The sequence below is a fragment of the Cylas formicarius genome, unplaced genomic scaffold (assembly GCF_029955315.1).
Source record: "Cylas formicarius isolate icCylForm1 unplaced genomic scaffold, icCylForm1.1 PGA_scaffold_10__41_contigs__length_53128322, whole genome shotgun sequence".
In the NCBI taxonomy this organism is placed as follows: domain Eukaryota; kingdom Metazoa; phylum Arthropoda; class Insecta; order Coleoptera; family Brentidae; genus Cylas; species Cylas formicarius.
The window spans coordinates 42321545-42343760 of NW_026844214.1; the positions used below are offsets into that span (position 1 = coordinate 42321545).

Sequence of the window (22216 nt, forward strand, 5' to 3'; positions counted from 1 at the left end):
ATACAGACTTTCACGCTGCGCCCGCAACGCCACTTTCACCTCTCTTCGCGGCGGTGGAGTATCGAAAAATTTGATGATAAACAAAGGGGATTTGTTTTGCGAGGATTTCTTCGTTTGTTTTTTTTTATCGAAGGAGGAGGAGAGGGGATTTGAGGCAGGAAATATTTCGAGTGGTCGAAACGGCCGAGGTGCGTGCCTGTTATACAGGGTGATTCACGTTAAGATTTGGTATATCATAGATGAAATTTAGAAGAAAAAATAGTAGAACTAGTCGCTTTTGTTAACCTATTAAATATTACTTTTTGTTAGCAAATCACTGCGTCAATACAGTTTACATGCGTACGATAGTCTAAAACTGCATTTTTTTAGGTTAAGAAATGCACCTATCTAAACAGTAGAGGAACGGATTGAAAAGCATTAAAAAAATTAAAGGAAATCGATCGTAATTGGAAGTAAGCATTATTAGTTTCTCGGACCTCTAAGCCCAGATAAGATAAACTGGTAATAAAGACTTAATCCGATCATCCATCGGTTTACGTGCCGCCATCGCCTCTTTCAGTCGATGAAATAACAACCTCAGAGACGTTAGTGATTCTATCCCACCACCGTCAGCTAACTCAAGACCAAGCGTCAGGGTACCCATGGGTGTATTTATACACTCCACCGACGGACCCCCTGCTGGCGGCCTTCATTGGGGACCACCCCCGCGACCGGTGCCTCACGCGCCGCCGCCGCCACCGCCCCCACAGGACGACACGTGCTGCAACTGTGGTGGACCTTACGGCGGATGCTGCGGCTGTGGACCAAGCGGATGCTGCGGACCTCCAGGACCGGAAACCAGATGCATCTGGATCTGCGCGATTCTATAAAGACAATTTAGTTTGCTAACAAAAACATAGTGCCGAAATTCTACTAGGAAGTTTTGTGCTTGTGGCTCTAGTAAAACGTTCTGTCTTTTTCGGATCCAAGGTCTTTGATGCGTACTGCTAGGAAAGTCATATAATAGGATTAGATAAATCAATCAACGACAACGCATTGCTGCTGATTAGATAAAAACAATGCCAATCAAACCTATTTATAAAAATGTGATTTAACTTTTGACGGTTGGAGTTCGGTAATCGATTTTGTAAATTATCCGCAGCAACAACTGTTAAGCAAAAACTCAGTGAGTATTTAAATATAGTTAGTACATCGATTTGGTGCGGGCTATTGATTAAATCTCTACAATGTATCCCAAATTCGTTACCGCTGACTACTATGTATCTTCACATAGATTCATGGGGCAACTCAAACTATAACTTTGTACCTCAGGGTTTTTGCATTTTAGAGAAACATTTGCAGAAAATATATAGCGCGATTCAGTTATAAAAAGGTCTGAATTAAAATGGGGAAACTTTAACAAGGTATTTATCAGATAAACATAACTAAAAAAAATGATATCCTAAAATGCTTCTTTTTTCTTAATATTAAAAAAATTTCTAGATTTCTCTTTCAAATTTAGTAATAATTATTGCCACTTAAAAAAAATATCGAATAGATAACCTTGTTTTTATTTAACCAGAGGCGTTCGTGAAACCGTTCCGATTAATTTCAATAATTGGAAATGTGTTTATAGCAGTTTAGTTAATAGATTCTAGACAAAATGGTCTCGAACCGCTTTCAAGAAACCAAATTTTGTTTGCATGTGCACCTAATTGGCCTACCCCTTTTGACGAACTCCCCTGGTTAAATAAAAACAAGTTTATTCATGCCAAAATGAAATAAAGATTTTTTCAGAATATGTCAATGAAATGGTCTAGGATGATATGAACTTTTTTATTTATTTTTATCCGCTGAATACGCCGTTACAGTTTCTCCTTTATAATTCAGATCAGATATTATCTTCATAAAAGTCTAACGACCTACAGCTTAGATGATCTCAAAAAAACATTTGTTTGAAAATCGCGCTCTAATTTCCATAAAAAAAGTAATCCAATCAAAGTTTCAAATATCTATATATGTCTTCAATGGTTCTCACCAGCAAATAGCGAAATAGAACTTGGACTGAAGGAGAAACCAAAAAAGCGTTCAATAAGTCATGATTTGGGCAAAAAGGAAAATTAAACAAACAAATTGCGTGCATGGACACGCTATTTAAACACGTTTAGTACCAACGGCCGTTGTCTATTGTTTTCATTTTACGTGAAGCAAAGCAGATGGAATAAAATTCTTCGAGTATGCCTGTATTTTTCGGCTTGGTCGGCGTATTTTTGCGCTATGACTAACGCTATTTTTTTTAGTTGCTTAAATCCACTCTTTGAAATTACTATTTGTTTAGCCAAACCTTTATTTTTCTAAACTAAACCAAAAGAATAAGGTGAGATCATTTTTGATATAATCTTTTGAAAATTCAATTTTAGAAGCAGTTTTCTTTATTTTTGTACTCAAGACGATCAGATAAAGATAAATAAATGTCTTTGGACCCTGTCTCCAGAAATGTCGTCACATCAACACGCCCACGTTGAAATGCACCACCACCAGGAACGCAGGGTGGAACACCACCATCAAGAAGTCCATTCGCATCCCCCGCAGCACCACGATCCACCACATCATCACCCTCCGCCGCCCCATCATCACCAAGGACCGCCTCCAGACGACAACGGCTGTTGCTGCCTCTGCACGATCCTGTAGACCGTCGAAGTGGTTCAATTTTTGATATTTTAAAGCGGCCGTATAATGATAAATCGACACATTATTGGAAAAATAAAAAAAATGAAAATTGAAATTTATAGCGTCCCTTTTTCTGCGCAGAAAATTTGTGTTTCGTTTGGGTAAACAATTGCGATTCTGGGTAAAGGATCGACGTACACATTTGCACGACGATGACTCAGTCGGTTCGTGAAAATTTTGTCAACATCGATAACCAGAGATGACTAGATGATATCTCCCCGCGGCGGTCTGATAAAAATGTATCGCAACTGTCGTACCGCCATACGTTTGGTGATAAGTGTGTAAATTGTACATCGGTACCAAGGTAAATATTTTTGCTTATTTAGTATGCCACAGCCGAATTCATCATTGATCTGAATTCGTTGCAATATGAAATAATATTTTAAAAAACTTTATACTATGGTACCAATAAAAAATTACAACGTGACTTTCTTGTTGACTGCATCATGGTTACTGCTGTGCCATTGATTTTGCTTTAGAAATTAGTCCTTCTTACATGCCACAGAGCAAAAAGAAGAAAAACATGAGAACATTGAAAAAAAAACAAATAGCTGTTCTCATCTTTCGAAGAGTATTTCAACAGTATCGATGGTATTTCTTTTTGTAGCCCTGTGTTTCGCGGAAAGTATTATTTTAATATTACGGATAACAAAATGCGTTATAAATCTAGGTGTGGGTGGAGCTAGGCGCCCCTACCCCCCTGGGGCAAAGAGACAAACCTCAAAAATTAACCAATTTTTTTTCTTGTTATAGTTATAAATTCTCGTTATTTGGACATTTTTAGCACTTTGCGTAACACCAGGGGTAAAATGGACCGCATAAAAATTCTAAAAAAATGCTATTCCATGTTATTATAACCGAATCATAATTAATTTATTGAAAGTGTTATTTTTTGGATAATTCTATGGATTTAGCCTAAAGCCGGAGCTTTCGAAAATATTATAAATACCAATCACAATTTTTTTAATTTATAGAAAAATCGTTACTAATCAATTACGCTTTTTTTTATTAAATACTTTTTAATAAATAAATATAATTATTATGTATAACATTATGAATAGGGGAGAGTGGGGCACGACTGCCAGACGCTTCTCCAAAATTTGGGTAAATGTAGTTAAAGTTAGTCAAAAAAAAAACAAAAGATAATAAAAAGCTTAAGAATGCCGCCTTGCCCCACCCTCTCCTATATATTTGATCGAAAAAGAGGACTTGAAACAAAGTTTCCAAAAAATACCAATATTTAAATGGTACTTCTCAATTAAGACCTTGGAAGGAAAGGGCCTGATTCAATAGTTTTAACATGAACCCAAAAAATTTCATTTTGATGTACCCAATAATATTTATATTTCGCTCATTATATTCATCTCATTGAAAACATTTATTAATTTTACTTGAAGTAGTGTGTGTAACATATAACAAACATTTCCCTGAAAAATCTTTTCCCCTCCTTTTATAATAGAAAAATCGAACGCGAATGGCGATCTACAACGAAGGACGCCTATCAAATGGTCTGCACCATGGACCTCACGGGGGAGGACCTCATCACCACGGTGGAGGTCATTTCGGCCCTTCGCACCACGGTCCAGGTCATTTTGGCCCTTCTCACCACGGTCCAAGTCATTTTGGCCCTCCCCATCACCACCACAGCGGTCCCCCGCCTTTTCTACCGCCACCCCATATCCATGGGCATCGACGAAGATCTGTAATATGTTGCACCATTTTGTAAGGTTTCGGATGTTGGCTTACGTGTTTTGTTGATTTTTTATGGCTGTGTCATACATTTTGGAAGAGAATAGATTATTAAATAAAAAGCTAAACTATTTCTTTTTCTTTTATGCGCTTTTAACATTCATTCTAGCATTTTCTAAGTGAACCCACGCTGTACAACTTTTGTCATTATTTAACCTCGGCATTATACAATCGAACAACTAAATTTTGATAAAGCTAACAATTTTAAAGGACATATTGTTAATTATATCAAATCAGGGAATAGGTTGGCATTTAATTTTCAAAACTATCGAAGGTATGATCATCTCTCGGCGATCAGTACGAACTAGTGCTGCTCTTCTGATTGACCATCAATAAGCCTCCAGATCGCCAGAATCTAGATATGGTCGAAGTTACTTCCCAAAGTCTTCCTAAAGTGTCTGTTGGACAGATACGCTTTGTCCTTGATTAATTGGATTGAATTTAGATGTACACATTAAGGACAATCGTTGCAAACACGAAATTGCTAATGATTTTGATAATATCGGCGCAGGGAGATAAGATAAGATTCTAGGATTTTCATTCCACACCAACTTTACACCCGCTACAATATTTTTGTCCCCAGTCAATAATACACGGATTCAAAGCAAGTCTCTTAGTTAACAAGGCAATTTCGCGGGAACTCTATCGTAGGTAAGAAAAGTTTTTAAATTAAATCAAAAGCAAAGCAAGCAAAGTAGGAATTAATATTTAAAGTGTTAGGACAAGTTGTTTAGGAAATAAGACTTTTGAAAGATAATTTTTAAAGAAAAAATCCACCTACGTGTTCTATAGCGTGTTTTGTTATGTTTGATTTCCAGAGAAATTTTGTTTATAATTTATCTGGTTCCATAGGCGTAAAGAATGGCAGCTTTTGACATTGCACCCCCCGTTTTACATCACGGACCACACGGCGGGGGACCACATCACGGACCTCCACACCACGGACCTCCGCACCACGGACCACCGCACCATCACGGAGGACCGCCCAGGGGGGTGGTGTGCTGCACTATCCTTTAAAACCCGAGATTTAATTTTATGTAGGACCTTATCCGCTATTAAAAAAATGTACTTTTATAAAATTTTTGCCCCGTTACTAATATAAAGTAACGGTCGGGTAGGAATAAGTTTCTTTGGATTAACTGGGAATTACCGCATTTTTTTTTATGAAGGGTATAATGAATAAAACAACCTATCAGAATAATTTATTTATTTTCCATAATCATCACCATGTCCTCCCAAAAATCCAAAATCCATGTAGAGTTGCTATTTAGAGCAACCTTGTAAATTATTACAAATTCAAATGAAACCAACAGAAAAGTTCCCGTACAATGAAAACCGTCCAATGGAAAATACATAGTTTTAGTATTGCCCTCGTATTCCTGCTGCTGATAGTGTGACGTCTTTGTTCAAATTAGATGGGTTTTACCTTAAAAAAAAATCTGAAACAATTCTGGGTGACTCAAGGTTTACAAATATATGCGTTTTCCGAATTCACAAACATGTAGTCAAACATATCGAAAGTTTCTGATAAGATTATATTCAATACATCAACGTAAATACAGATCACTCTGTAACTCGGAGAACAGTTGACGAATTCGCTAACGGTAGTGTGCATTTGAAAGCATTAAAGGTAAGCATTAATTTTACTCTAAATGATACTTCGCAGATATAAAAGTTAGCCAGAAAGCTGATACATTGTGTTCGACAGTCGCAAAACAGGCTATAAAAAAATATACGGTAGCAGATAAATAATTTATAATTGGTTAATCGGTACACTGTACACTGCTACTTGTATTTTATGGTTGGGTTCTGTTCCATACAGCTAATAGAGATATAAAGGCCTTGCCTATGCTGTATGCTGAACTTATGAAGCAACTATGAAAAATGCTTCGAGAAGACCTATTCAACATGCGCATGCGCGAGAATTAAAATCTTGTTTTTAATCAATGAACTCAACCAATATGGCCACTAACAGATGTCAATAATTTTGTACATGGCATTTTTGACGTATTATTTTCTCAAAATACATCTAGATAAAAATCTTTAGGCAAAAATTTTAAGTAGGGGCGCTATATTCTCTAATAGCTACGTGGAAGTCGCTACGATAATAAAATTTGCATTTAATTTATACGTGTACACGATGTGTTGCTTTGACATTTTTACATTTTAGAAATATGCAAATAGAGATAGAGCAGTTACATGGACAGAACTTTGAATTTAAAATATCTCTTGCAGGCAAATCAAAGCTCCAATCGATTTTTCTTTTGCAGAATCTAAACAAATATGGGTCACTGTCACTGTTGCGGGATTGAATGCGATTGCGAAGATTCAGACTGTTGTCACTGCCATCATTGCCATCCGGAAGACTGCTGCTGCCCTGCATGTCTGCCTTGTTGCGGCCCTGGACGTGAGTGCGTCTGCGTGTGCACGATCCTGTAGAGCCGAGCCGCAAAAATACGGATCAATTTTAATATTTAAGCGCATATATATTTAATGTATTTTTTTAAGAATAAAACAATGTCGAAACGCCCATCGACACAAACTGAGGTCGGATTGTAGGTATACAAAGTTGCGGAAGCGTAACCGAAATGAATATTAAAAGAAAGTTATTTATTGTTACTTTCTGTGATGTCGGTTGCGATCGCCGTCCTTGTCGCTTTTTCGTAATACGCGTGCTGCAAGAATACCAACCATCAGCGTATTCGACGACTTTGATCCTCATCGTTGTTACTTCATTTCTGTAACTTGTTAGAAAGCGCCACGTTTCCTTTGGCCGAAGCAAACAATCAGCGTAACACGAGTATTACGTACCCATCTTAATTGTATAGATGGAAAACGTAAAGAAAGCTCACATAGCTATTAGATAGCCTAAGGATGGTAAAAATTGATTCACCTAACCTGCACAAACAACAACGATCTCCACTACATTCGTTTTTCACATTTAAGGTGATCTGATCACATTTTGAGAAAATATTGCCGTAAAATGCTATATCTAAAGTGAAACCGAAATGTCGAACTGCCATGTTGGTTGTTGAATGCTGCTAGTTTGTATTTGGAATGAAAGGATTGGTTTAAGTCGAGATTTGAAATGACTGTGCATACACCTCTTGCATATAGCTACTAGACGTATAGACGCCCCACCTATGTCGATAATACAGGAACTTATGAAGCAGCAATGAAAAAAAAATTGAGAAGGTACAATGAACATGTGCATGCGCGAAATTTAGAATTTGGTTAGTCTACTCAAGAAACTTGCGACATTCAACAACCAACATGGCCGCTGACAGATCGCCAATAAGTTTGGATAAGGCATTTTTACTGCTGTATTTTCTCAAAATATGTCTAGATCTCGTTAAATGTTCTGGGAAAACGTGTTACGTATGTGGAAATCACTGTATAGAAAGAAAATGGCGCACAATGCAGATTAGTGGGTGAAATCTAGAGGCATGCGAAGAAAATCATAATCTTCTTTACGAAAACATCAATTCCGCCTGCGATGCATCAATATTTATCGTAGTAGGGTCACTATTATATTATCTAATAGCGATATAGGTCCATGACTTCCAAGTTTTTGTAGGATATGTCAGCCCCTTCCTGTTGTCTCTGCTCTTGTGCGATCTTCATCGCCAGGAACCATGAAGTGGACTAATGTTTGACCCGAAAAACATTCTACTCCGTTTGTCTATTGTTTCCACTTTTTTTTTTTTGGAACAATTAAGTCCTCCGAGTTCAGACACGCGTGAACCGCAGAAAAAGTCAACTATTTAAAACGGTCCGATTTTCCTCATCGATTGAGCCGCTGTGTCTATTGTTGGCGTTTGACAAACGAAATCGGGTTTACCCAGGACGTCTACTGCGCTGTCGAAATACCTTCCTTCCTCCTTTTGTTGCGAAGGAAGATTTAAATCTAGGATATGTTTAAATTTAGGACCTCCCACAAAATATAAAATATTTATCAATACCATAGAACAACTTTTATTACTTTGAATTATTATAAATTTATTAATGGTGAATATTAACTGCCTCAACGAATCAATGATTAATATTGACTAGGTGTTCTGAAATTGAGTTCGGAAATTTGGAGGAAAGATTCAACGTGATAAAATAATTATCAACGAAATAACCTGTTATTTTACACACAGCTCTGATTTAGTAAAAGTCATCGTTACCTTACGTAGAACATTTTTTTTATTTTCCGTGTATTCTATTTATTTAGACTGATATTGCAACATAGAACAGATTGCCTTAAACAGAATCACAAATCCTCGAAAATTGTTACTCTTGCTTTAAGTGTTATCATTTAGCCATAAATCACAAATGTAATTTTACCTAACAGGACTTAATAAAATTTTAAAAAATCATTGTTACAATCTCTTAAAAATTAGTTTCTATTAAAAGATCTTATTATTCAACTTCTACTGTAATGACCCGTCAGGAATATTCAAACACTGAATATCGCGATATGCATTTTTGCTACGGAGGAGCAAATGCAGATCAAGCACGACGGCTTTATATCGACGCTTATCCCAATAGCTAAGACATTCATCAACATACACAGAAGACTTGATCAATGAGGATCATTCAAACCTGATAATATGAATAAAGGGAGACCAAGGTATAAAAGGACCGCTGCAACGGAAGAAAGAATACTTCAACGTCAACGAATACGAGAAAACTTGCTGCTCAGGAAAGAATTACTTGCCCTACAGTTTGGCAAGTTTTGGAGGTAATTTCTATAAGAGGAACAACTACCTTTGCTCGAAGTGGAGACAAAATATGTGGTTAATGCAAGATGGCGCTCCACCCCATTTTACATTGGCTGTACGAAAGTGTTTAAATCGACATTTGAACATAGATGGATAGGTCGGAGCGGATCTCTAGCTTGGCCGCCTCGCTCACCAGACTTTAATCCGATGGACTTCTTTTTTCGGGGGCACTTAAAGTCTTTAATGTATGAAACAGCTGTAACAGATATCAATGATCCACGACAAAAAATAATAAAGGTTGCGAAATCAGAAGAAATAGGTTAGACTTATTTTTTCGAGTTTGACAGCATTTGTATAAGAAAATGTTTAGACACGAACGGTAGACATTGTGAAAATGAATTGTAATTAACGTTGTATACCGATTATTATTCATAATTTTTTATTTTCGAAAATGTTAAATGTATTTATATTACTTAAATGCATTGACGTATGCCATTATTTCACTTTTTTAATTTATAGAATACTGTTTTGAAAATTTTAGTGTACGTCGCCTGCACGTTAATAATGACGGATAAAGCTTGTATACTGACGTGACTAGCGAAAACAACGGTTACTATAATCGCAATAAATTGACACTACACAATTCAGACCGATACCAAAACATTTATACCGAATACAATGGATTCTTTCCTTCGGTTGATCACTGGCATGTACAATGCTCATGACAAAATCCGCCAAAACCGCCACAAAAACTGTCTTCTTGTTTCTAAGGGATCGCTTTTCGTGAAAGAACTCAACCAAAATTCTCCAAAACACTATATAAATCGCCTTTTGCATTAAATTATAGGTCACTAGTTTATTATACCAACATCACAGAATATCAATTATGCGTTTCACAATAACTGTTGGGCTCGACTACTAGGATGATTTGCCCATTGCCGACTTCCGTCGAGGATCTTCGCTTTTGGTCATATACCAACACGTACAAAGAAGAAATATAACCAATATTTGCTCAACTAGCAAAAAACAATTTTGACCGATACCCAAAAAAAAACGACATCCCCCGCTTCCACTACACTAGATCCACCCAGTGGAGACCGATATCAAACTTTTGGGGACGAATACAAGGGATTCTGTCGGAAGCGAACGTTGGTTAAACCGCCGCGTGCAATGCTCCACCACAGAATCATCACAGAATACCATAGAATATGAAACAAACCACTCTTCACGCAACTGGACCCGGGTGCTAAAGTCACGTACCCATTAACCGGCATCCACCAAGAGAATCGATTAGCTTCGGCCAATCGCCGACAGATTCTTATGGTCTAATGATAGTTGCCTCGTTCCTGCCAGTCACCGACCGACTCATGTACTATCATATGTGGATAAAGCAAATTTTAAAATAATACTAAAAAAAAACGACTGCTCCCTCTTCCACGTCGACTCCCGAGCGCATTCCACTGTATAGAAAAAATGATGAAACTACGCGACACTTAGACACTAGAAGTATACTATATAGACAGTATTGACTGACACAACAGTTCGAACGTAAACATATCTTGAACACTCAATACAGAGGATTCTGTAGCCAGCGGAAAAGAATAGACCTGACACGTGCAATGCTACCGGCAGAATCACGTCGATCGTGGCTCGTGAAAATAAAGTGGAAATCCTGGATCGCGTTGCCCACCTTGCTCGGTGCTTTGTGGTTTCTCACGCTAATAGTTTGCTTCGCGTGGTCAAAGTCCTACGCGCACGTTGGTCCTGGGTTCCCTTATATTAGCGACATTGGTGCCCATCCACCGGAAAGTTGCCTATTTTCGCTAATGTGCAACATGATGACGTTACTCGTCGGCGTCATCGTTTACATCAGATACAGGCTCGTGAGGTTCGTGTGCGATCGCGCAACATTCGAAGAAAAGCCCACGACGGTGAAGATGAGCAAGATATCCGTGGTAGCTGGTTTCCTTGCCGTTGCATTTCTCCTGATTTACAGCAACTTCCAGAAGATCTATATGCCTGTGGCACAAGCTATGGGCACACTAGGCGCCATAATTTGCCTCCTGGTGTACCAGTGGAGTGATAGTGTAGTCTCGTTGCACGTATATCCGGCAGTAGGGTCGAAGCGAATGATACCGGTGAGGTTCGGGATAGCTTTCCTATGCAGTATCACGTTCATCCTTGCCCTGACGTACTCCTTGATGACATATTTGAATTTTGGGTTGATAGATTGGCGACACTGGAGCAAATACAGCAGCGAATACGCGTCGCATCTAGTGGCAGCCGTGGCCGAGTGGATCACGTCTATTTTGGCGGTTAGTTGACAAGAGGAACACGCGACAAAAAATCAAAATTTTTGCATTTTTTAACAAATTTATACCATGTAAATCACTGAAAGTTCATTTATCCTTTAAAAAGAGTAAGAGATAGATAGGTAGAATAGACCATCTCTATACATTTGATATTTACTTACTGCCTTATGAGATCATTTGGGAAATATTGCGTTTCTGCTGCTTTTTATTTCTCATTAGTTTACAGAAGTGCATCACATAAATAAAAGTGGTCTCTTTTTATTCATTATTCAATTTCTAAACTATATTTTGTACTACTTAGGTGTCGTATTTCATATCCTTTGCTCAAGAGTTTAAGCATCTGGAGTTCGCAGAACCACCCATAGGCGAGAAATGCATCAGTCATTGTCCATAAGTTCGAATTTTGAATTATTGTCCGTCAAATAGAAGAGACAGCTGTAGATATAATTCTGTTACTTTAAATTGAAAATAAAAGTTTCTAAGAGGCGCGCCTTTTAATGTTTAATTCTTGCTTTATTATAAAGTACCGGCAATCCGGTCCTGTCGGCGGTATGAAATGTCCGAGAAATAACAGCCCGTATTAATTTTACTTTCACATGTAAAACTTTCTTCGCGCTGTTATTATTGCAGGCGATGACTTCATAGCAATTGCAAATTAGATTGTCCGCAATTTTTGGGCAATAACAATAATTGCGGCTTATTTAAACAAACTCAACACGCCGAAAGGTTAGGATCGCTTGTGTTTTAGTCGAAATTATTAGTATGGCGAAGTATCCAAAAATTTATTCACGATATTCCAAAATAATTATAAAACGCCGGAGGCCACTTTAATTTAAATCTTTTCAAACAGATGACGCAAATAATCACCAGATATTTCGAAGAGTTAGGTTATGTTGCTTTTTATTTACAATATGTTGTTTAGAAATTACCGGTTTATATTTATATGAGTGCAACGGCTTTTTATCAAGCGTTAACGCAAACAACGATAATTACCCCTGAAATTTCTTAAACTTAAAATCAAGGTTAATTAATAATTATTATTATAAGTGTCCGCCCGAGCTTTAATAAAGGATGGGTAGAAATTTAAGAACCACATACCATTTCGATATGGATCCACCAATGATTGCTCGTGCAAGCATTCACAGCGTTCCTTTTTATTGTGGAATTTGTGCAATTCTGGCATTATGCTCGCTTTATGGGTTCGTGTATTTGATAGATGATGCGCTACCCACCCCCTTAATGGTCAACGATGAGGTAAGTTTAGTCATTTGCTTAAATAAAAATCTTAATTAACGAGGAAAAAACTGCAGCGTTCAAACCCTGGTGCTTTCATCGCCGAACGTGCGATTTGGACCCTGAAAAACTTGACTGACATGGGCCCGCGTATCACTGGGAGCCACATAAACGAATATTTAGCTGTAGAATATCTCAAGAGTCAAATAAATTTGATTATTGAACAAGCTAATGAGTCCCAAATGTTGAAGCTGGATGTTCAGTTAGTTAGCGGCGCTTACTATTTAGATGCTCATGCCTCTGGGGCAATAAATTCGTATCATGATGTGCAGAATGTCATTGTAAAATTGCATGGGCGAGATGTAACACAACACAGCATTTTGGTCAACTCCCATTTTGATTCAGTGCCCACTAGCCCTGGTAAGGTTAATTTATGCTTTCGGTCTGACTAAAAATTTTAATGACTAGTGGAATATTTTAATTGGGTTTGGTATGAATCCTTGGGGCTTGCCAATCCCCCCATTTTTAGATTAATTTGGGTTAATTATGAGGTTTCCTATTTGCTTTAGAAGGGAATCACAAAGTGTGGTCACCAAGTGATAGCGCTGCTCACAGCATTATCATACTCTAATATAAGTTTAGAAAGGCATAATGTTTTCCTGTTTTGGCGGCAATTTTGAATTAGATAGGAAAAAACCTCTGGAAAAACTCGCAGGTTTTAAAACAATCTTTAAAGTAATTTAGATTGTCTCTACAAAAAACAAGTTATCAAACTACAACCCAAATATCTAAATAGTAGGAAGTTGGATGGAACAAACCAATAAAATATGTATTTCCCAATGTGATGGTTGATCACAGCAGTCATCTCCAGCGTTCTGTAAAACTCATAAAGAAGTCAAAATACTATCGGTGTGACTAAATGACTTCCTTAAACTATGATTCCATCCCACAAATTTTATATAGGAACCTGCAGGAATACTCCAAACAACTTTTTATTTATATAATCGAAAGAAGCAATCAAGTTCTTCTTATTCTTCATGATGAGCTCCCTTTTAGTTAGCGGCCGCCCAAATAGGTTAGCTATCTAGTTGCTAAGAAATTAGGTAATTATTTTAGGCGGCAGCGATGACGGCATCAACGTAGCAGCGATGCTAGAAATTCTTAGGGTACTGTCAACCTCTTCCTCGAAGCCGTCGAACAACGTAATCTTTCTGTTCAATGGAGCCGAGGAGACGCCTCTTCAAGCCGCCCACGGCTTCATTACCCAGCACAAATGGGCAAAACAGTAATGTTCCTGATTCCCGACGGTATTAAAATTCACAAAGTTTTATTCCAGTTGCAAAGCGGTAATCAACCTGGAAGCCGCCGGCGCCGGCGGCAAAATTATCTTGTTCCAGACGGGACCCGAGACACCGTGGCTCACAAAATATTACGCCATGGTACCCTACCCATACGGCCAGGTTGCCGGCGAGGAGATTTTTCAAAGCGGCATAATACCGAGCGATACGGATTTTCGAATTTTTAGGGACTTTGGCGGTCTTGTAGGTGAGTTGCTGGGTATCTTTGGCCCACTATTATGATAACAAAAGCACTTGTGACGCCACTATTGCTCGGCTCCATCTATGCGCGAAATTTCGAACTTACTGTAGAGGGCGCTGGTGCAAGAACCATTTAATTCTAGGTTTGGATATGGCGTTTTTCAAAAACGGTTACCGTTACCATACCAAATACGACGATTTCTCCCATATACCTCACGGTTCGTATCAACACGTGGGCGCCAATGCTCTGTCTCTGGTCAAAAACTTGGCCGATGCCCCAGAGTTGTCGCAATCTGCGCCGGGAAAGGCCGTCTATTTCGATATCTTCACCTGGTTTCTAGTTTCGTACACCAATAGCGCTGGGGTAATTATCAACGTGGCGATAGTAGTGCTGTCAGTGGGCGTGTTCGTCTACAGTATACGTAGTATTCACTTCGGTAGGCTGTTTTTACGCGTTGTAATGTCAGTCACACCCACGAATTTAAATTGCAGGCTTGACAAAATCTACGTGTAAATACATAGGACTGGTGTTAGGCGCTACGATTCTAAGCTGGCTGGTCGCAGGCACATCCGTTTTGATTATAGCTCTAGTTCTAGACCTCGCTGCAAAAACCATGAGTTGGTACGGGAACCCGTGGTTAATATTCGGCCTGTACGTGGTCCCGACGCTCGCCCTATCCGGATGTTTACTGTTCTTTACGAACCACGAGGTGCGGTACATTCGAATTGCCTATCAGAACACAAAACAAAACTGCTTTTTTTTTCAGAACCTATCTTTAAATATAAGGTGCCAAATTCAGGCTCACGCGGTAAGACTGATATGGACCGTTATTTTATTTTCCATGGTGTGTTTCAACGTGCGTTCGGCATACGCCCTTATGGTGCCTGTTTTGTTCAACTCGCTCGGCTTTGTCGTGATCTACTGCTGCCGGTGGCAGTACACCGGTGCGCATGCGCAATGCAGAACCTATTCGGCATTTACCTTGCTGATTTTCCAGTTACAAAATGGCGCTTGGCATACTTGGTGAGCCTGCTAGTACCAACCATGTTGCTCATGTATCAAGCGTCCACCACCCTTGCACTTTTTATACCAATCACTGGCAGAATGGGCAGCAACAGGAACCCAGAATTGATAGTTGGTTTTGCGACAATGTTCTTCACGCTCGCGATAGCTAGCCCCTTGGTGATTTTATTTACATATATGTATATGGTGATTTGCACCGAGGATCCTATTAAAAAGTTCTGGAAAATTGGAAACAAGAGAACCTTAAGACAAACAAATAAATGCTGCGTTGCCCAACAGTGGCCACGGTAATACTATTTACAAAACTTCTGGATTCCTCCAGCGTTGGTTGTTGATAAATCCAACTTGCTGATATTTTGCCTATTGGCTTCTTCAGAGCTTAACTGAAGCTGCCTCGCATTCTAATCTGTTTTGACGCAGAATCCCTCTTTACTAAAGTCCCTATTCCTGAAACTCTCAACATTATTTCAGATTAAAATCCGAGAATCTGGAACCAAACTTTCTCATCTTAATTGAAAAATGCTTATAGCGAACGTTGGGAACAGATATTAACACCAGTCGAAAATATTTATATAAGCTTTTGAGAAAAAAACCCTTCCATCTAAAACCATAATTATTGAAACGATACGTTTTTATTTGGCCTCATTGTTAAGAATCCCTACTAGATTTTCTTAGCCATTTAAACTCTATATACCCTAATATACGTTAGAAACTAATAATAATATCCCATTTTTAGATATGCTTATCAATATAAAATCTACGCACACATACCACCGATACATTAATGCATGGTCACATTACCATCCCGTCCAAAAATCCACGATTCTCAACTCTCTTAAAACTATCTAAGCTCGAGTCACTGAAACCAGAATTAAAACACCTTACATCCCCTGTTCTCTCTAATAATTTCCACATTAGAGATATTAAGCATTCAATGACAAAATACACTTCACCACAACCTTCCAAAGCCAAAGAGTCCGAAAGCAACCCCACACTTGCCACTGTTGCCCTCTCTTACATTCAAAACAACATCACTAACCACATATCAAGAGTTTTGCAAAACCAGATTGACCACTTGTCCAAAAATTTCCCAATCTGTTTGAACTGTCAAAGACAAAATAACGTTTGAGATACCAAAATATCAACTAGACTCAAGGAACATGGAAGAGCCTTAAGACTGAGACAAATAAACTCATCGGCCTCGTACATTCACGAAACCGGACATAAAATTTTATTCGATAAGACTAAAATTCTTGCAACAATCAATCGGAGAATCTATAGAAATCTATAAGCAACCAAACAATCTTAGTCGTGAACCACGTCTTTACCTTTCACCAATATGGGAATCAGTCATTCCAGACAATATTCATGCCCCTCCTTTAGCTCCGTCCCCTCAAACAATATATAAGCAGGTGCAGAGTAGAATACTGGCCAGGTTCAGTTAACCTCTGAAGAAGCCGACAGGATGATTGGGGACAGGAGAAATCCAGAAGTTTTGTAAATAGTAATGGCAATATTTTATTACAGATCCTGGTCCTGTACAAAATTCTCAGTGGAGTTTCTTTTCTTTTCTTCTTGGGTCACGTCAATGCATATATGTATGTAAAGATCTACCCGTTATAACAGTAATATACCTTACAAAGAATCCCACAAATGATAAAGATAAACATTTGTTTTTCACAAAGTATTGCATTTTATCATTACTTTCGAATAGACCATTTTACTTCCCTACAGTATTTAGATTACTTATTAGTTTTTAATAGGGGACTCGACCTGAATCACTTCTTTTATATTTGTTGGTACTTATTAATTATTGCGTTTTAGACGATATTGACGAACTCGCTGCGACACGCAAAATATTATTTTATCATCTTGGCAGCGACTTTCGCCATATTTTTTATTGTCGTCTTCACGCCTCTAGGATTTCCTTACAGCGGAGATAGCGATTGGCCCAGACCGCAGAGACATTGGATACTTGTGAGTTTAGTTCGAACTCATGGCACAAAATAGATAGGCAACTGGTTTTACGGTCGTTATATAGGTGTTACTTCTGAGTATTCACTAAGAATAGCCAAATAGAAAAGGATTTTTCGTAAGTTCCCTGAAGTAACTTTATTTTTTTAGCATACTTCGCGTCGCTTTCATAATGAATCCGGCGACATTGTCGATAGCGATGCCGGATATTTTTTCCTAAACTTGGATAGAAATTCTCCTGGCGTCCTCACAAATTACGTTAAAGAACTAAGCGAAGCTCAGTCCGTTGCCAAGAGGTGCGACCAATATATAATGTGCGGTTTGCCTCTGGGCCACGCAAAAATGATGGAGATCATGTAAGTTGGACTGAGGACCCTATGCCCGCGGATGAAACACTATTTCGTTTTAGGCAGTACAGCACTTGGATTCCTTCGGCACAACCTAATTTAGCCGTTCCCATGGAGTTTAGTTTCGAGAAAGAGATCCTAACCTCAACGAAAATACGTTATAACCTCACAATTTCCGGTCCAGATCGGTTTACTTTGTACTTAGCGCCCAAAGAAAGTGTCACGGTGACAAATTTGAGTCTCGTCGATGAAGTAAAGCCTTCGGCGGCGACTTTCAAACACAGGCCGGTATATTTTGTTTTATACCAACGTGGCAAGGGGGGCAATAACTTTTCTTTCACCCTCGATGTGGAGGTTCCGGGAAATTGGAATGGGACAGCTATGGATATAGCGGTGACCTGTCGCTACGTGCACGAAGACACAATGAATAGAACCCCAGAGTTTAAAACTTTTCTTAGTCAATTTCCTGAATGGGCAGATTTGACAGCATGGGTCGCTGCATATTACACTTACATTATTTAATGTGTATTACGTTATTTGGTACTGATGTAATTTTTTTTTTTATTAAGGAACAAAGGACTGAAGATTTGAACTCATATGAATTCGCGGTGGTGACTGATATATACCCTAGTGTTGAATTTTACTAAATTTTTTAATGAAATATTTTATATACACCTGCACGTCTCTTTTTTAATTGCCTGATTTAATGTTTTGCTTTACTTATTTCAAATGAGCAGCAAATAAGACCCTAAAAGAATTTCTTCAAATTTTGAAACACTTTATTAAAATATAAATTACATTTAGTGTCGGGAAGGATTCGTTAAGTACAAAAAATTGATGTTAAAATCTACCAACTTGCGCGATTGCCTAAGCGACACATTTTGTTGTAAATTATCAAACCACCTGGATACATTCAAGTATTTCTCTTTGTCTGCATTCGCAAGATTCTCCTGCAATAGAGGCCGATCGAAACTCGTCAATATATAAACTTAAACTTACCATTATATAAGAAATTGTGTAATATAGAAAGACATCAGCGATAGTGATACGATCTTCTACTAAAAATGTCTTGGTGCGTAAAATTCCATTGAAATCCTATTTTCAACAGAACAAAAAGTTGGTAAATCACTAGAAACATTTTCGTTTTGTGCTATGTGCTATAAAATACCTTTAAGAGCGTTTGTATATTTTGGTCGCTAGAAGCATTTAAAACGTAGACAATAGCATATTCCAGCCATTGCCGTACCTGCGCTTCTTCCAAGATATTCTTGGGTCCCAGCGAGGATTTGGATTCGCTCAAAAGCGAAAATATTATATTAAAAACGCCCGACACTGTTTTGTCGCCATGAGATCGCGATATTAGCTAAAAAAACCCGCCCTAGAAATTACTTAATTAAGCTATACAATTGAACATTACTTCCTCTTTGGTGGAGATTTTCCCCAGCGGAGTTTGAAGAAATTTCGCTATATCGGCAAGATGCTGTGCCGAAACTGCGGCCATTAAGATTTTTTTAAACTCTAGATAAATTAACTTTAAAAACACAGAAACGGCTAAGAATTATAGAGCAGATACTAAATCAATTCAACGATGCTTTTCACAAAAAACTGTTGGGCAAGTCTACCAGGATCACTCGCTCATTGCCCACTTCCGTCGAGGATTTAGAGCAGATACTCTCTCTACATTACTTCTCTTGGCCAAGACTACTAGGATCACTGGCCCACTTACAATTATAGTTCGACACTTTATAGCCCTGGAGGGTGAGTTAGTTAAAAGGGACTGGACGGATCCATCACCCTCCAAGGGGTACGGGAACAACAATTAAACGTTATTCAAAAATCTTGAACCGATGACAAAAAACAGCCTCCCCCGATTCCCCCACGGACCATCCGGCACCAATACCATACCAGCGTGGACGAGAAAAAACAGCTGGGCCAACAACGATTATAACTTTAAAACATTCAAAAAAAAACCCACACTTTTGGAACCGATATCAAAAATTTGAAGACGATTACACCGGATTCTATCGGGAGCGAACGGAGATTAAACCGCCAAGTGCAATGCCACCGACAGAATCTGATAAACCAGTTAAATCTAGGATAAAAATTTAAAAAACGACAAACAATTTTTTTTAATTCTATGGCCAATTTTGCAAGATTGTTCGGCCAACCAACAAGATTAAATCAGAACTCTCCGTTTTATCACATAACCAAACTGACCAACATTTAGAAGGTCAATTAGACAACTCAGAGAACAAAAAAGTTCATTTCCTCGGAGGGAATAAAAACACTAACCACATAATTTCTATAATTCCAATTCTGAATTGAATTGTCGTTGGGAGTACCGATACTACCGATGTTATATGGCTGCCTTCTCTGATATAGAGCAGCAAAAATCCTTCACTTATCTAAGAGAAGTGGAAACTTTGGGCCAAGATATTTTGACGTTGAAAGAGCAGAAGATAGAAGTAGCTAACGCCCAAAACAAATTTAGAGAAGCCCTTAGAGCTCTGGAAGGTGCGGAGGACAGAAACAGTTGGATACAGCTGGGTTCCGTTTACGTGCAAAGAACAACTGCCGAATGTAAAAATATTTTGAGGCGCGGTAATAGATAAGTGGCTGTTTCTATTTTCAGAGATTTTGAAAGGTTGTTTCTAGAAGTCGGCAAAGCAGAAGATGACCTCAGAAACCTGCATCAAGAAATAAAGGACAAAGTACATAATCTTCGTGATTTGGAGCATGAACCACGATTGGAAGGTTTCACTTTGAAGCCCTTATCATTGGCGGAAGCAAAAGCCCTTCATAAAGGTTTCAACACATTTTGAATATATTGGCAACTCTGTATTCTGTGTTTGCTATAAGGTTTAATTTAATTAAAGAGACAAATTAAGCATGGTTGGGAAAGTCGCAGCTGGCTTTGTTATATTCCGAAGGAAAGCCGCGGCAGTTGAGTATCTACTTTTGCAAACTTCATATGGGATTCATCACTGGACACCACCTAAAGGTAGAAATTTTAGTGTTTGTATCTGTATAATTTGGTGGTCTTTTTAGGGCATGTTGATCCAGGTGAGACGGAGCTTGTCACTGCGTTTCGAGAAACTTGGGAGGAAGCTGGCCTTGAGAAGACAGATTTAAAAATCTTTCAAGACTGCGCTAAAATTTTACATTACAATGTCAATAATAAACCAAAAACTGTACATTATTGGCTAGCGGAGTTGATAAATCCCAATGCGGATGTCAAATTATCGCATGAGCATCAGGCTTACAAATGGCTTCCTTTGAAGGAAGCTTGTGATTGTGTAGGATATAAGGACATGCAAGATGTTTTAGTGCAATTTGAAAAATATTTAGCAAAATAAAATTATTACACCCTTGTTGTGGTGAACATTTATTTTACCACCTTTGTGTAGAGACGTAAATGCCACAAATAAAAAAATAAGTCGAGTGTTTTGATAATTAGTTATAGATAAAAGAATTGAAATATCTGACCCTGGATAAAAAATAAATAAATTACGTAAAAAAAAATGGAGTCATCTATTAGCCAGGAAATTATGGAATACTGCAAAAATGTGGTTATTTTATATTAACTGTTTCCATAATGCAATTTAAAATCTAATTAGATTAAACCGAGTTTGTTTAGAAAGTTTCACATTTCCAAACATATTTTTTGCAGTATAAATAACTAAGATGAATGTAAAAAAGGACGAAAAAGCGGGTACTAGTAATTTAAAAGTGGTTTATTTTTTACAACATAATGCAAGATTATGTATAAAACTATGTGAGGCACTAAATTTAATCTGATGCTTTGTTTCCTCCTCAACCACCATGTTCAACGTTAATCCTGTATATTGCTAATACACTCCAGATCTACAATTTGATGATCACCACTGATGGCCACTACCCCATAGTCACATACGCCCTCTTCAATTTATTTATTTGTTTATTTTCTTATCTTCACAAATGTAGTGCCAAAAAGAGAAATCAGAGCCACAAAAGTATGAGTACAGTCAAAACCTAAGAATGCCTCGTGCACTGCTATGTTTTGGGGACACTCCCTACTCCAGTATAACCAGAAACTGTCTTAAATGAACCTTTTCAGGTCCAAGTCTCACCACTTTATCAAAGTATGCTTGTTTCCACCGTTTTTTAGTAAACACAGAAATCTGTAAAAACTTAAGTATCGAAAATACTATATTGAAATAATTTCCAACTAGAATAAAAAATCAAATCCTCTTTTTCACCCGAAATCGAGTTAAAGCAACAATATTAATCATGACCAGCCCGAGAGCCGTAAATAATGGTAGAATAGGTACAAAAAGCTTCAAATATAACAGAAATGAACAATTATGATAGAAATGATAATTGAATATTTGGCAACGACGAAAAATTGCTGTAAAAACTATGGATGCGGTATTGACAAGTCTGTTATCTACACTATCTAGTATATACGTAAAATGACTATGCCAAAAAGGATTTTGAAGTTCAAATCTTTCTTAGTTTTGTTTTGCAAAATTACAAATAACAAATGACCAAAGGCGCGTATTCACTTGAGCACGAATGCGAACGAGGCAAGCCGATGCCGAACGCATGCCTCGTTCGGGTAAAAATTTTGTCCAAAGGCGAGCTT

At 38.0% G+C, this 22216-nt stretch overlaps 5 protein-coding genes and 2 long non-coding RNA genes across 12 annotated transcripts; 6 read left to right on the plus strand and 1 right to left on the minus strand.

Annotated features, from left to right (window-relative positions):
• The first annotated feature begins 402 nt into the window (after positions 1 to 402).
• On the plus strand, positions 403 to 5665 carry LOC132706703 (uncharacterized). Its single transcript, XR_009619631.1, has 5 exons — positions 403 to 501; positions 560 to 1165; positions 2474 to 3013; positions 4169 to 5109; positions 5311 to 5665. It is a non-coding gene; the product is annotated as an uncharacterized LOC132706703 (long non-coding RNA).
• Positions 5666 to 5677: 12 nt separating this feature from the next.
• LOC132706708 (uncharacterized) lies at positions 5678 to 7871 on the plus strand. The gene is made up of 3 exons (XR_009619633.1): positions 5678 to 6088; positions 6729 to 7455; positions 7768 to 7871. It is a non-coding gene; the product is annotated as an uncharacterized LOC132706708 (long non-coding RNA).
• A 2912-nt stretch (positions 7872 to 10783) lies between these two features.
• Positions 10784 to 11870, plus strand: LOC132701875 (DNA damage-regulated autophagy modulator protein 2-like). Its single transcript, XM_060670172.1, has 2 exons — positions 10784 to 11479; positions 11778 to 11870. The coding sequence occupies exons 1-2, from the start codon at positions 10784 to 10786 to the stop codon at positions 11868 to 11870; spliced, it is 789 nt and encodes a 262-aa protein (XP_060526155.1).
• Positions 11871 to 12038: 168 nt separating this feature from the next.
• On the plus strand, positions 12039 to 18253 carry LOC132703147 (endoplasmic reticulum metallopeptidase 1-like). Of its 4 annotated transcripts, XM_060672269.1 has the most exons (12): positions 12039 to 12202; positions 12524 to 12730; positions 12787 to 13129; positions 13826 to 13994; positions 14046 to 14254; positions 14391 to 14684; positions 14740 to 14957; positions 15015 to 15192; positions 15246 to 15430; positions 17096 to 17248; positions 17396 to 17601; positions 17655 to 18253. In XM_060672269.1, exons 2-12 carry the CDS (start codon positions 12548 to 12550, stop codon positions 18112 to 18114), a joined length of 2598 nt encoding a protein of 865 aa, XP_060528252.1. In that variant the 5' UTR covers positions 12039 to 12202; positions 12524 to 12547; the 3' UTR covers positions 18115 to 18253. The 4 variants fall into 4 exon arrangements, with proteins under 4 accessions (XP_060528252.1, XP_060528261.1, XP_060528269.1 ...); XM_060672278.1 differs by having other exon boundaries at positions 12039 to 12730; positions 15246 to 15382; XM_060672286.1 differs by having other exon boundaries at positions 12039 to 12730; positions 15246 to 15271.
• A 96-nt stretch (positions 18254 to 18349) lies between these two features.
• Positions 18350 to 19217, minus strand: LOC132703167 (eukaryotic translation elongation factor 1 epsilon-1). Of its 2 annotated transcripts, none has more exons than XM_060672301.1 (4): positions 19010 to 19217; positions 18839 to 18955; positions 18592 to 18687; positions 18350 to 18542 (listed from the first exon to the last, which is right to left on the minus strand). In XM_060672301.1, the coding sequence occupies exons 1-4, from the start codon at positions 19091 to 19093 to the stop codon at positions 18393 to 18395; spliced, it is 447 nt and encodes a 148-aa protein (XP_060528284.1). In that variant the 5' UTR covers positions 19094 to 19217; the 3' UTR covers positions 18350 to 18392. The 2 variants fall into 2 exon arrangements, with proteins under 2 accessions (XP_060528284.1, XP_060528281.1); XM_060672298.1 differs by having other exon boundaries at positions 18761 to 18955; positions 19010 to 19209.
• A 624-nt stretch (positions 19218 to 19841) lies between these two features.
• Positions 19842 to 20594, plus strand: LOC132701832 (uncharacterized). Of its 2 annotated transcripts, XM_060670074.1 has the most exons (3): positions 19842 to 20193; positions 20248 to 20397; positions 20469 to 20594. In XM_060670074.1, exons 1-3 carry the CDS (start codon positions 19953 to 19955, stop codon positions 20477 to 20479), a joined length of 402 nt encoding a protein of 133 aa, XP_060526057.1. In that variant the 5' UTR covers positions 19842 to 19952; the 3' UTR covers positions 20480 to 20594. The 2 variants fall into 2 exon arrangements, with proteins under 2 accessions (XP_060526057.1, XP_060526047.1); XM_060670064.1 differs by lacking the exon at positions 20469 to 20594 and having other exon boundaries at positions 19843 to 20193; positions 20248 to 20414.
• On the plus strand, positions 20475 to 20963 carry LOC132701827 (bis(5'-nucleosyl)-tetraphosphatase [asymmetrical]). The gene is made up of 2 exons (XM_060670051.1): positions 20475 to 20593; positions 20641 to 20963. Exons 1-2 carry the CDS (start codon positions 20482 to 20484, stop codon positions 20946 to 20948), a joined length of 420 nt encoding a protein of 139 aa, XP_060526034.1. The 5' UTR covers positions 20475 to 20481; the 3' UTR covers positions 20949 to 20963.
• Positions 20964 to 22216: the final 1253 nt, after the last annotated feature.

What these genes read in the sequence shown, in the direction of transcription:
- LOC132701875 (XM_060670172.1), top strand. Translation starts at nt 10,784, where the DNA reads ATGCTACCGGCAGAATCACGTCGATCGTGGCTCGTGAAAATAAAGTGG. An exon ending in GGATCACGTCTATTTTGGCG is followed by an intron (nt 11,480 to 11,777) that starts GTTAGTTGACAA and finishes TGTACTACTTAG; the next exon opens with GTGTCGTATTTCATATCCTT.
- LOC132703147 (XM_060672269.1), top strand. Translation starts at nt 12,548, where the DNA reads ATGGGTAGAAATTTAAGAACCACATACCATTTCGATATGGATCCACCA. An exon ending in CCTTAATGGTCAACGATGAG is followed by an intron (nt 12,731 to 12,786) that starts GTAAGTTTAGTC and finishes AAAAAACTGCAG; the next exon opens with CGTTCAAACCCTGGTGCTTT. An exon ending in TATACGTAGTATTCACTTCG is followed by an intron (nt 14,685 to 14,739) that starts GTAGGCTGTTTT and finishes TTTAAATTGCAG; the next exon opens with GCTTGACAAAATCTACGTGT.
- LOC132703167 (XM_060672298.1), bottom strand. Translation starts at nt 19,093, where the DNA reads ATGGCCGCAGTTTCGGCACAGCATCTTGCCGATATAGCGAAATTTCTT. An exon ending in AAATCTCCACCAAAGAGGAA is followed by an intron (nt 18,956 to 19,009) that starts GTAATGTTCAAT and finishes GGGTTTTTTTAG; the next exon opens with CTAATATCGCGATCTCATGG. An exon ending in ACACAATTTCTTATATAATG is followed by an intron (nt 18,543 to 18,591) that starts GTAAGTTTAAGT and finishes CCTCTATTGCAG; the next exon opens with GAGAATCTTGCGAATGCAGA.
- LOC132701832 (XM_060670064.1), top strand. Translation starts at nt 19,953, where the DNA reads ATGGCTGCCTTCTCTGATATAGAGCAGCAAAAATCCTTCACTTATCTA. An exon ending in TAAAAATATTTTGAGGCGCG is followed by an intron (nt 20,194 to 20,247) that starts GTAATAGATAAG and finishes GGTTGTTTCTAG; the next exon opens with AAGTCGGCAAAGCAGAAGAT.
- LOC132701827 (XM_060670051.1), top strand. Translation starts at nt 20,482, where the DNA reads ATGGTTGGGAAAGTCGCAGCTGGCTTTGTTATATTCCGAAGGAAAGCC. An exon ending in TCACTGGACACCACCTAAAG is followed by an intron (nt 20,594 to 20,640) that starts GTAGAAATTTTA and finishes TGGTCTTTTTAG; the next exon opens with GGCATGTTGATCCAGGTGAG.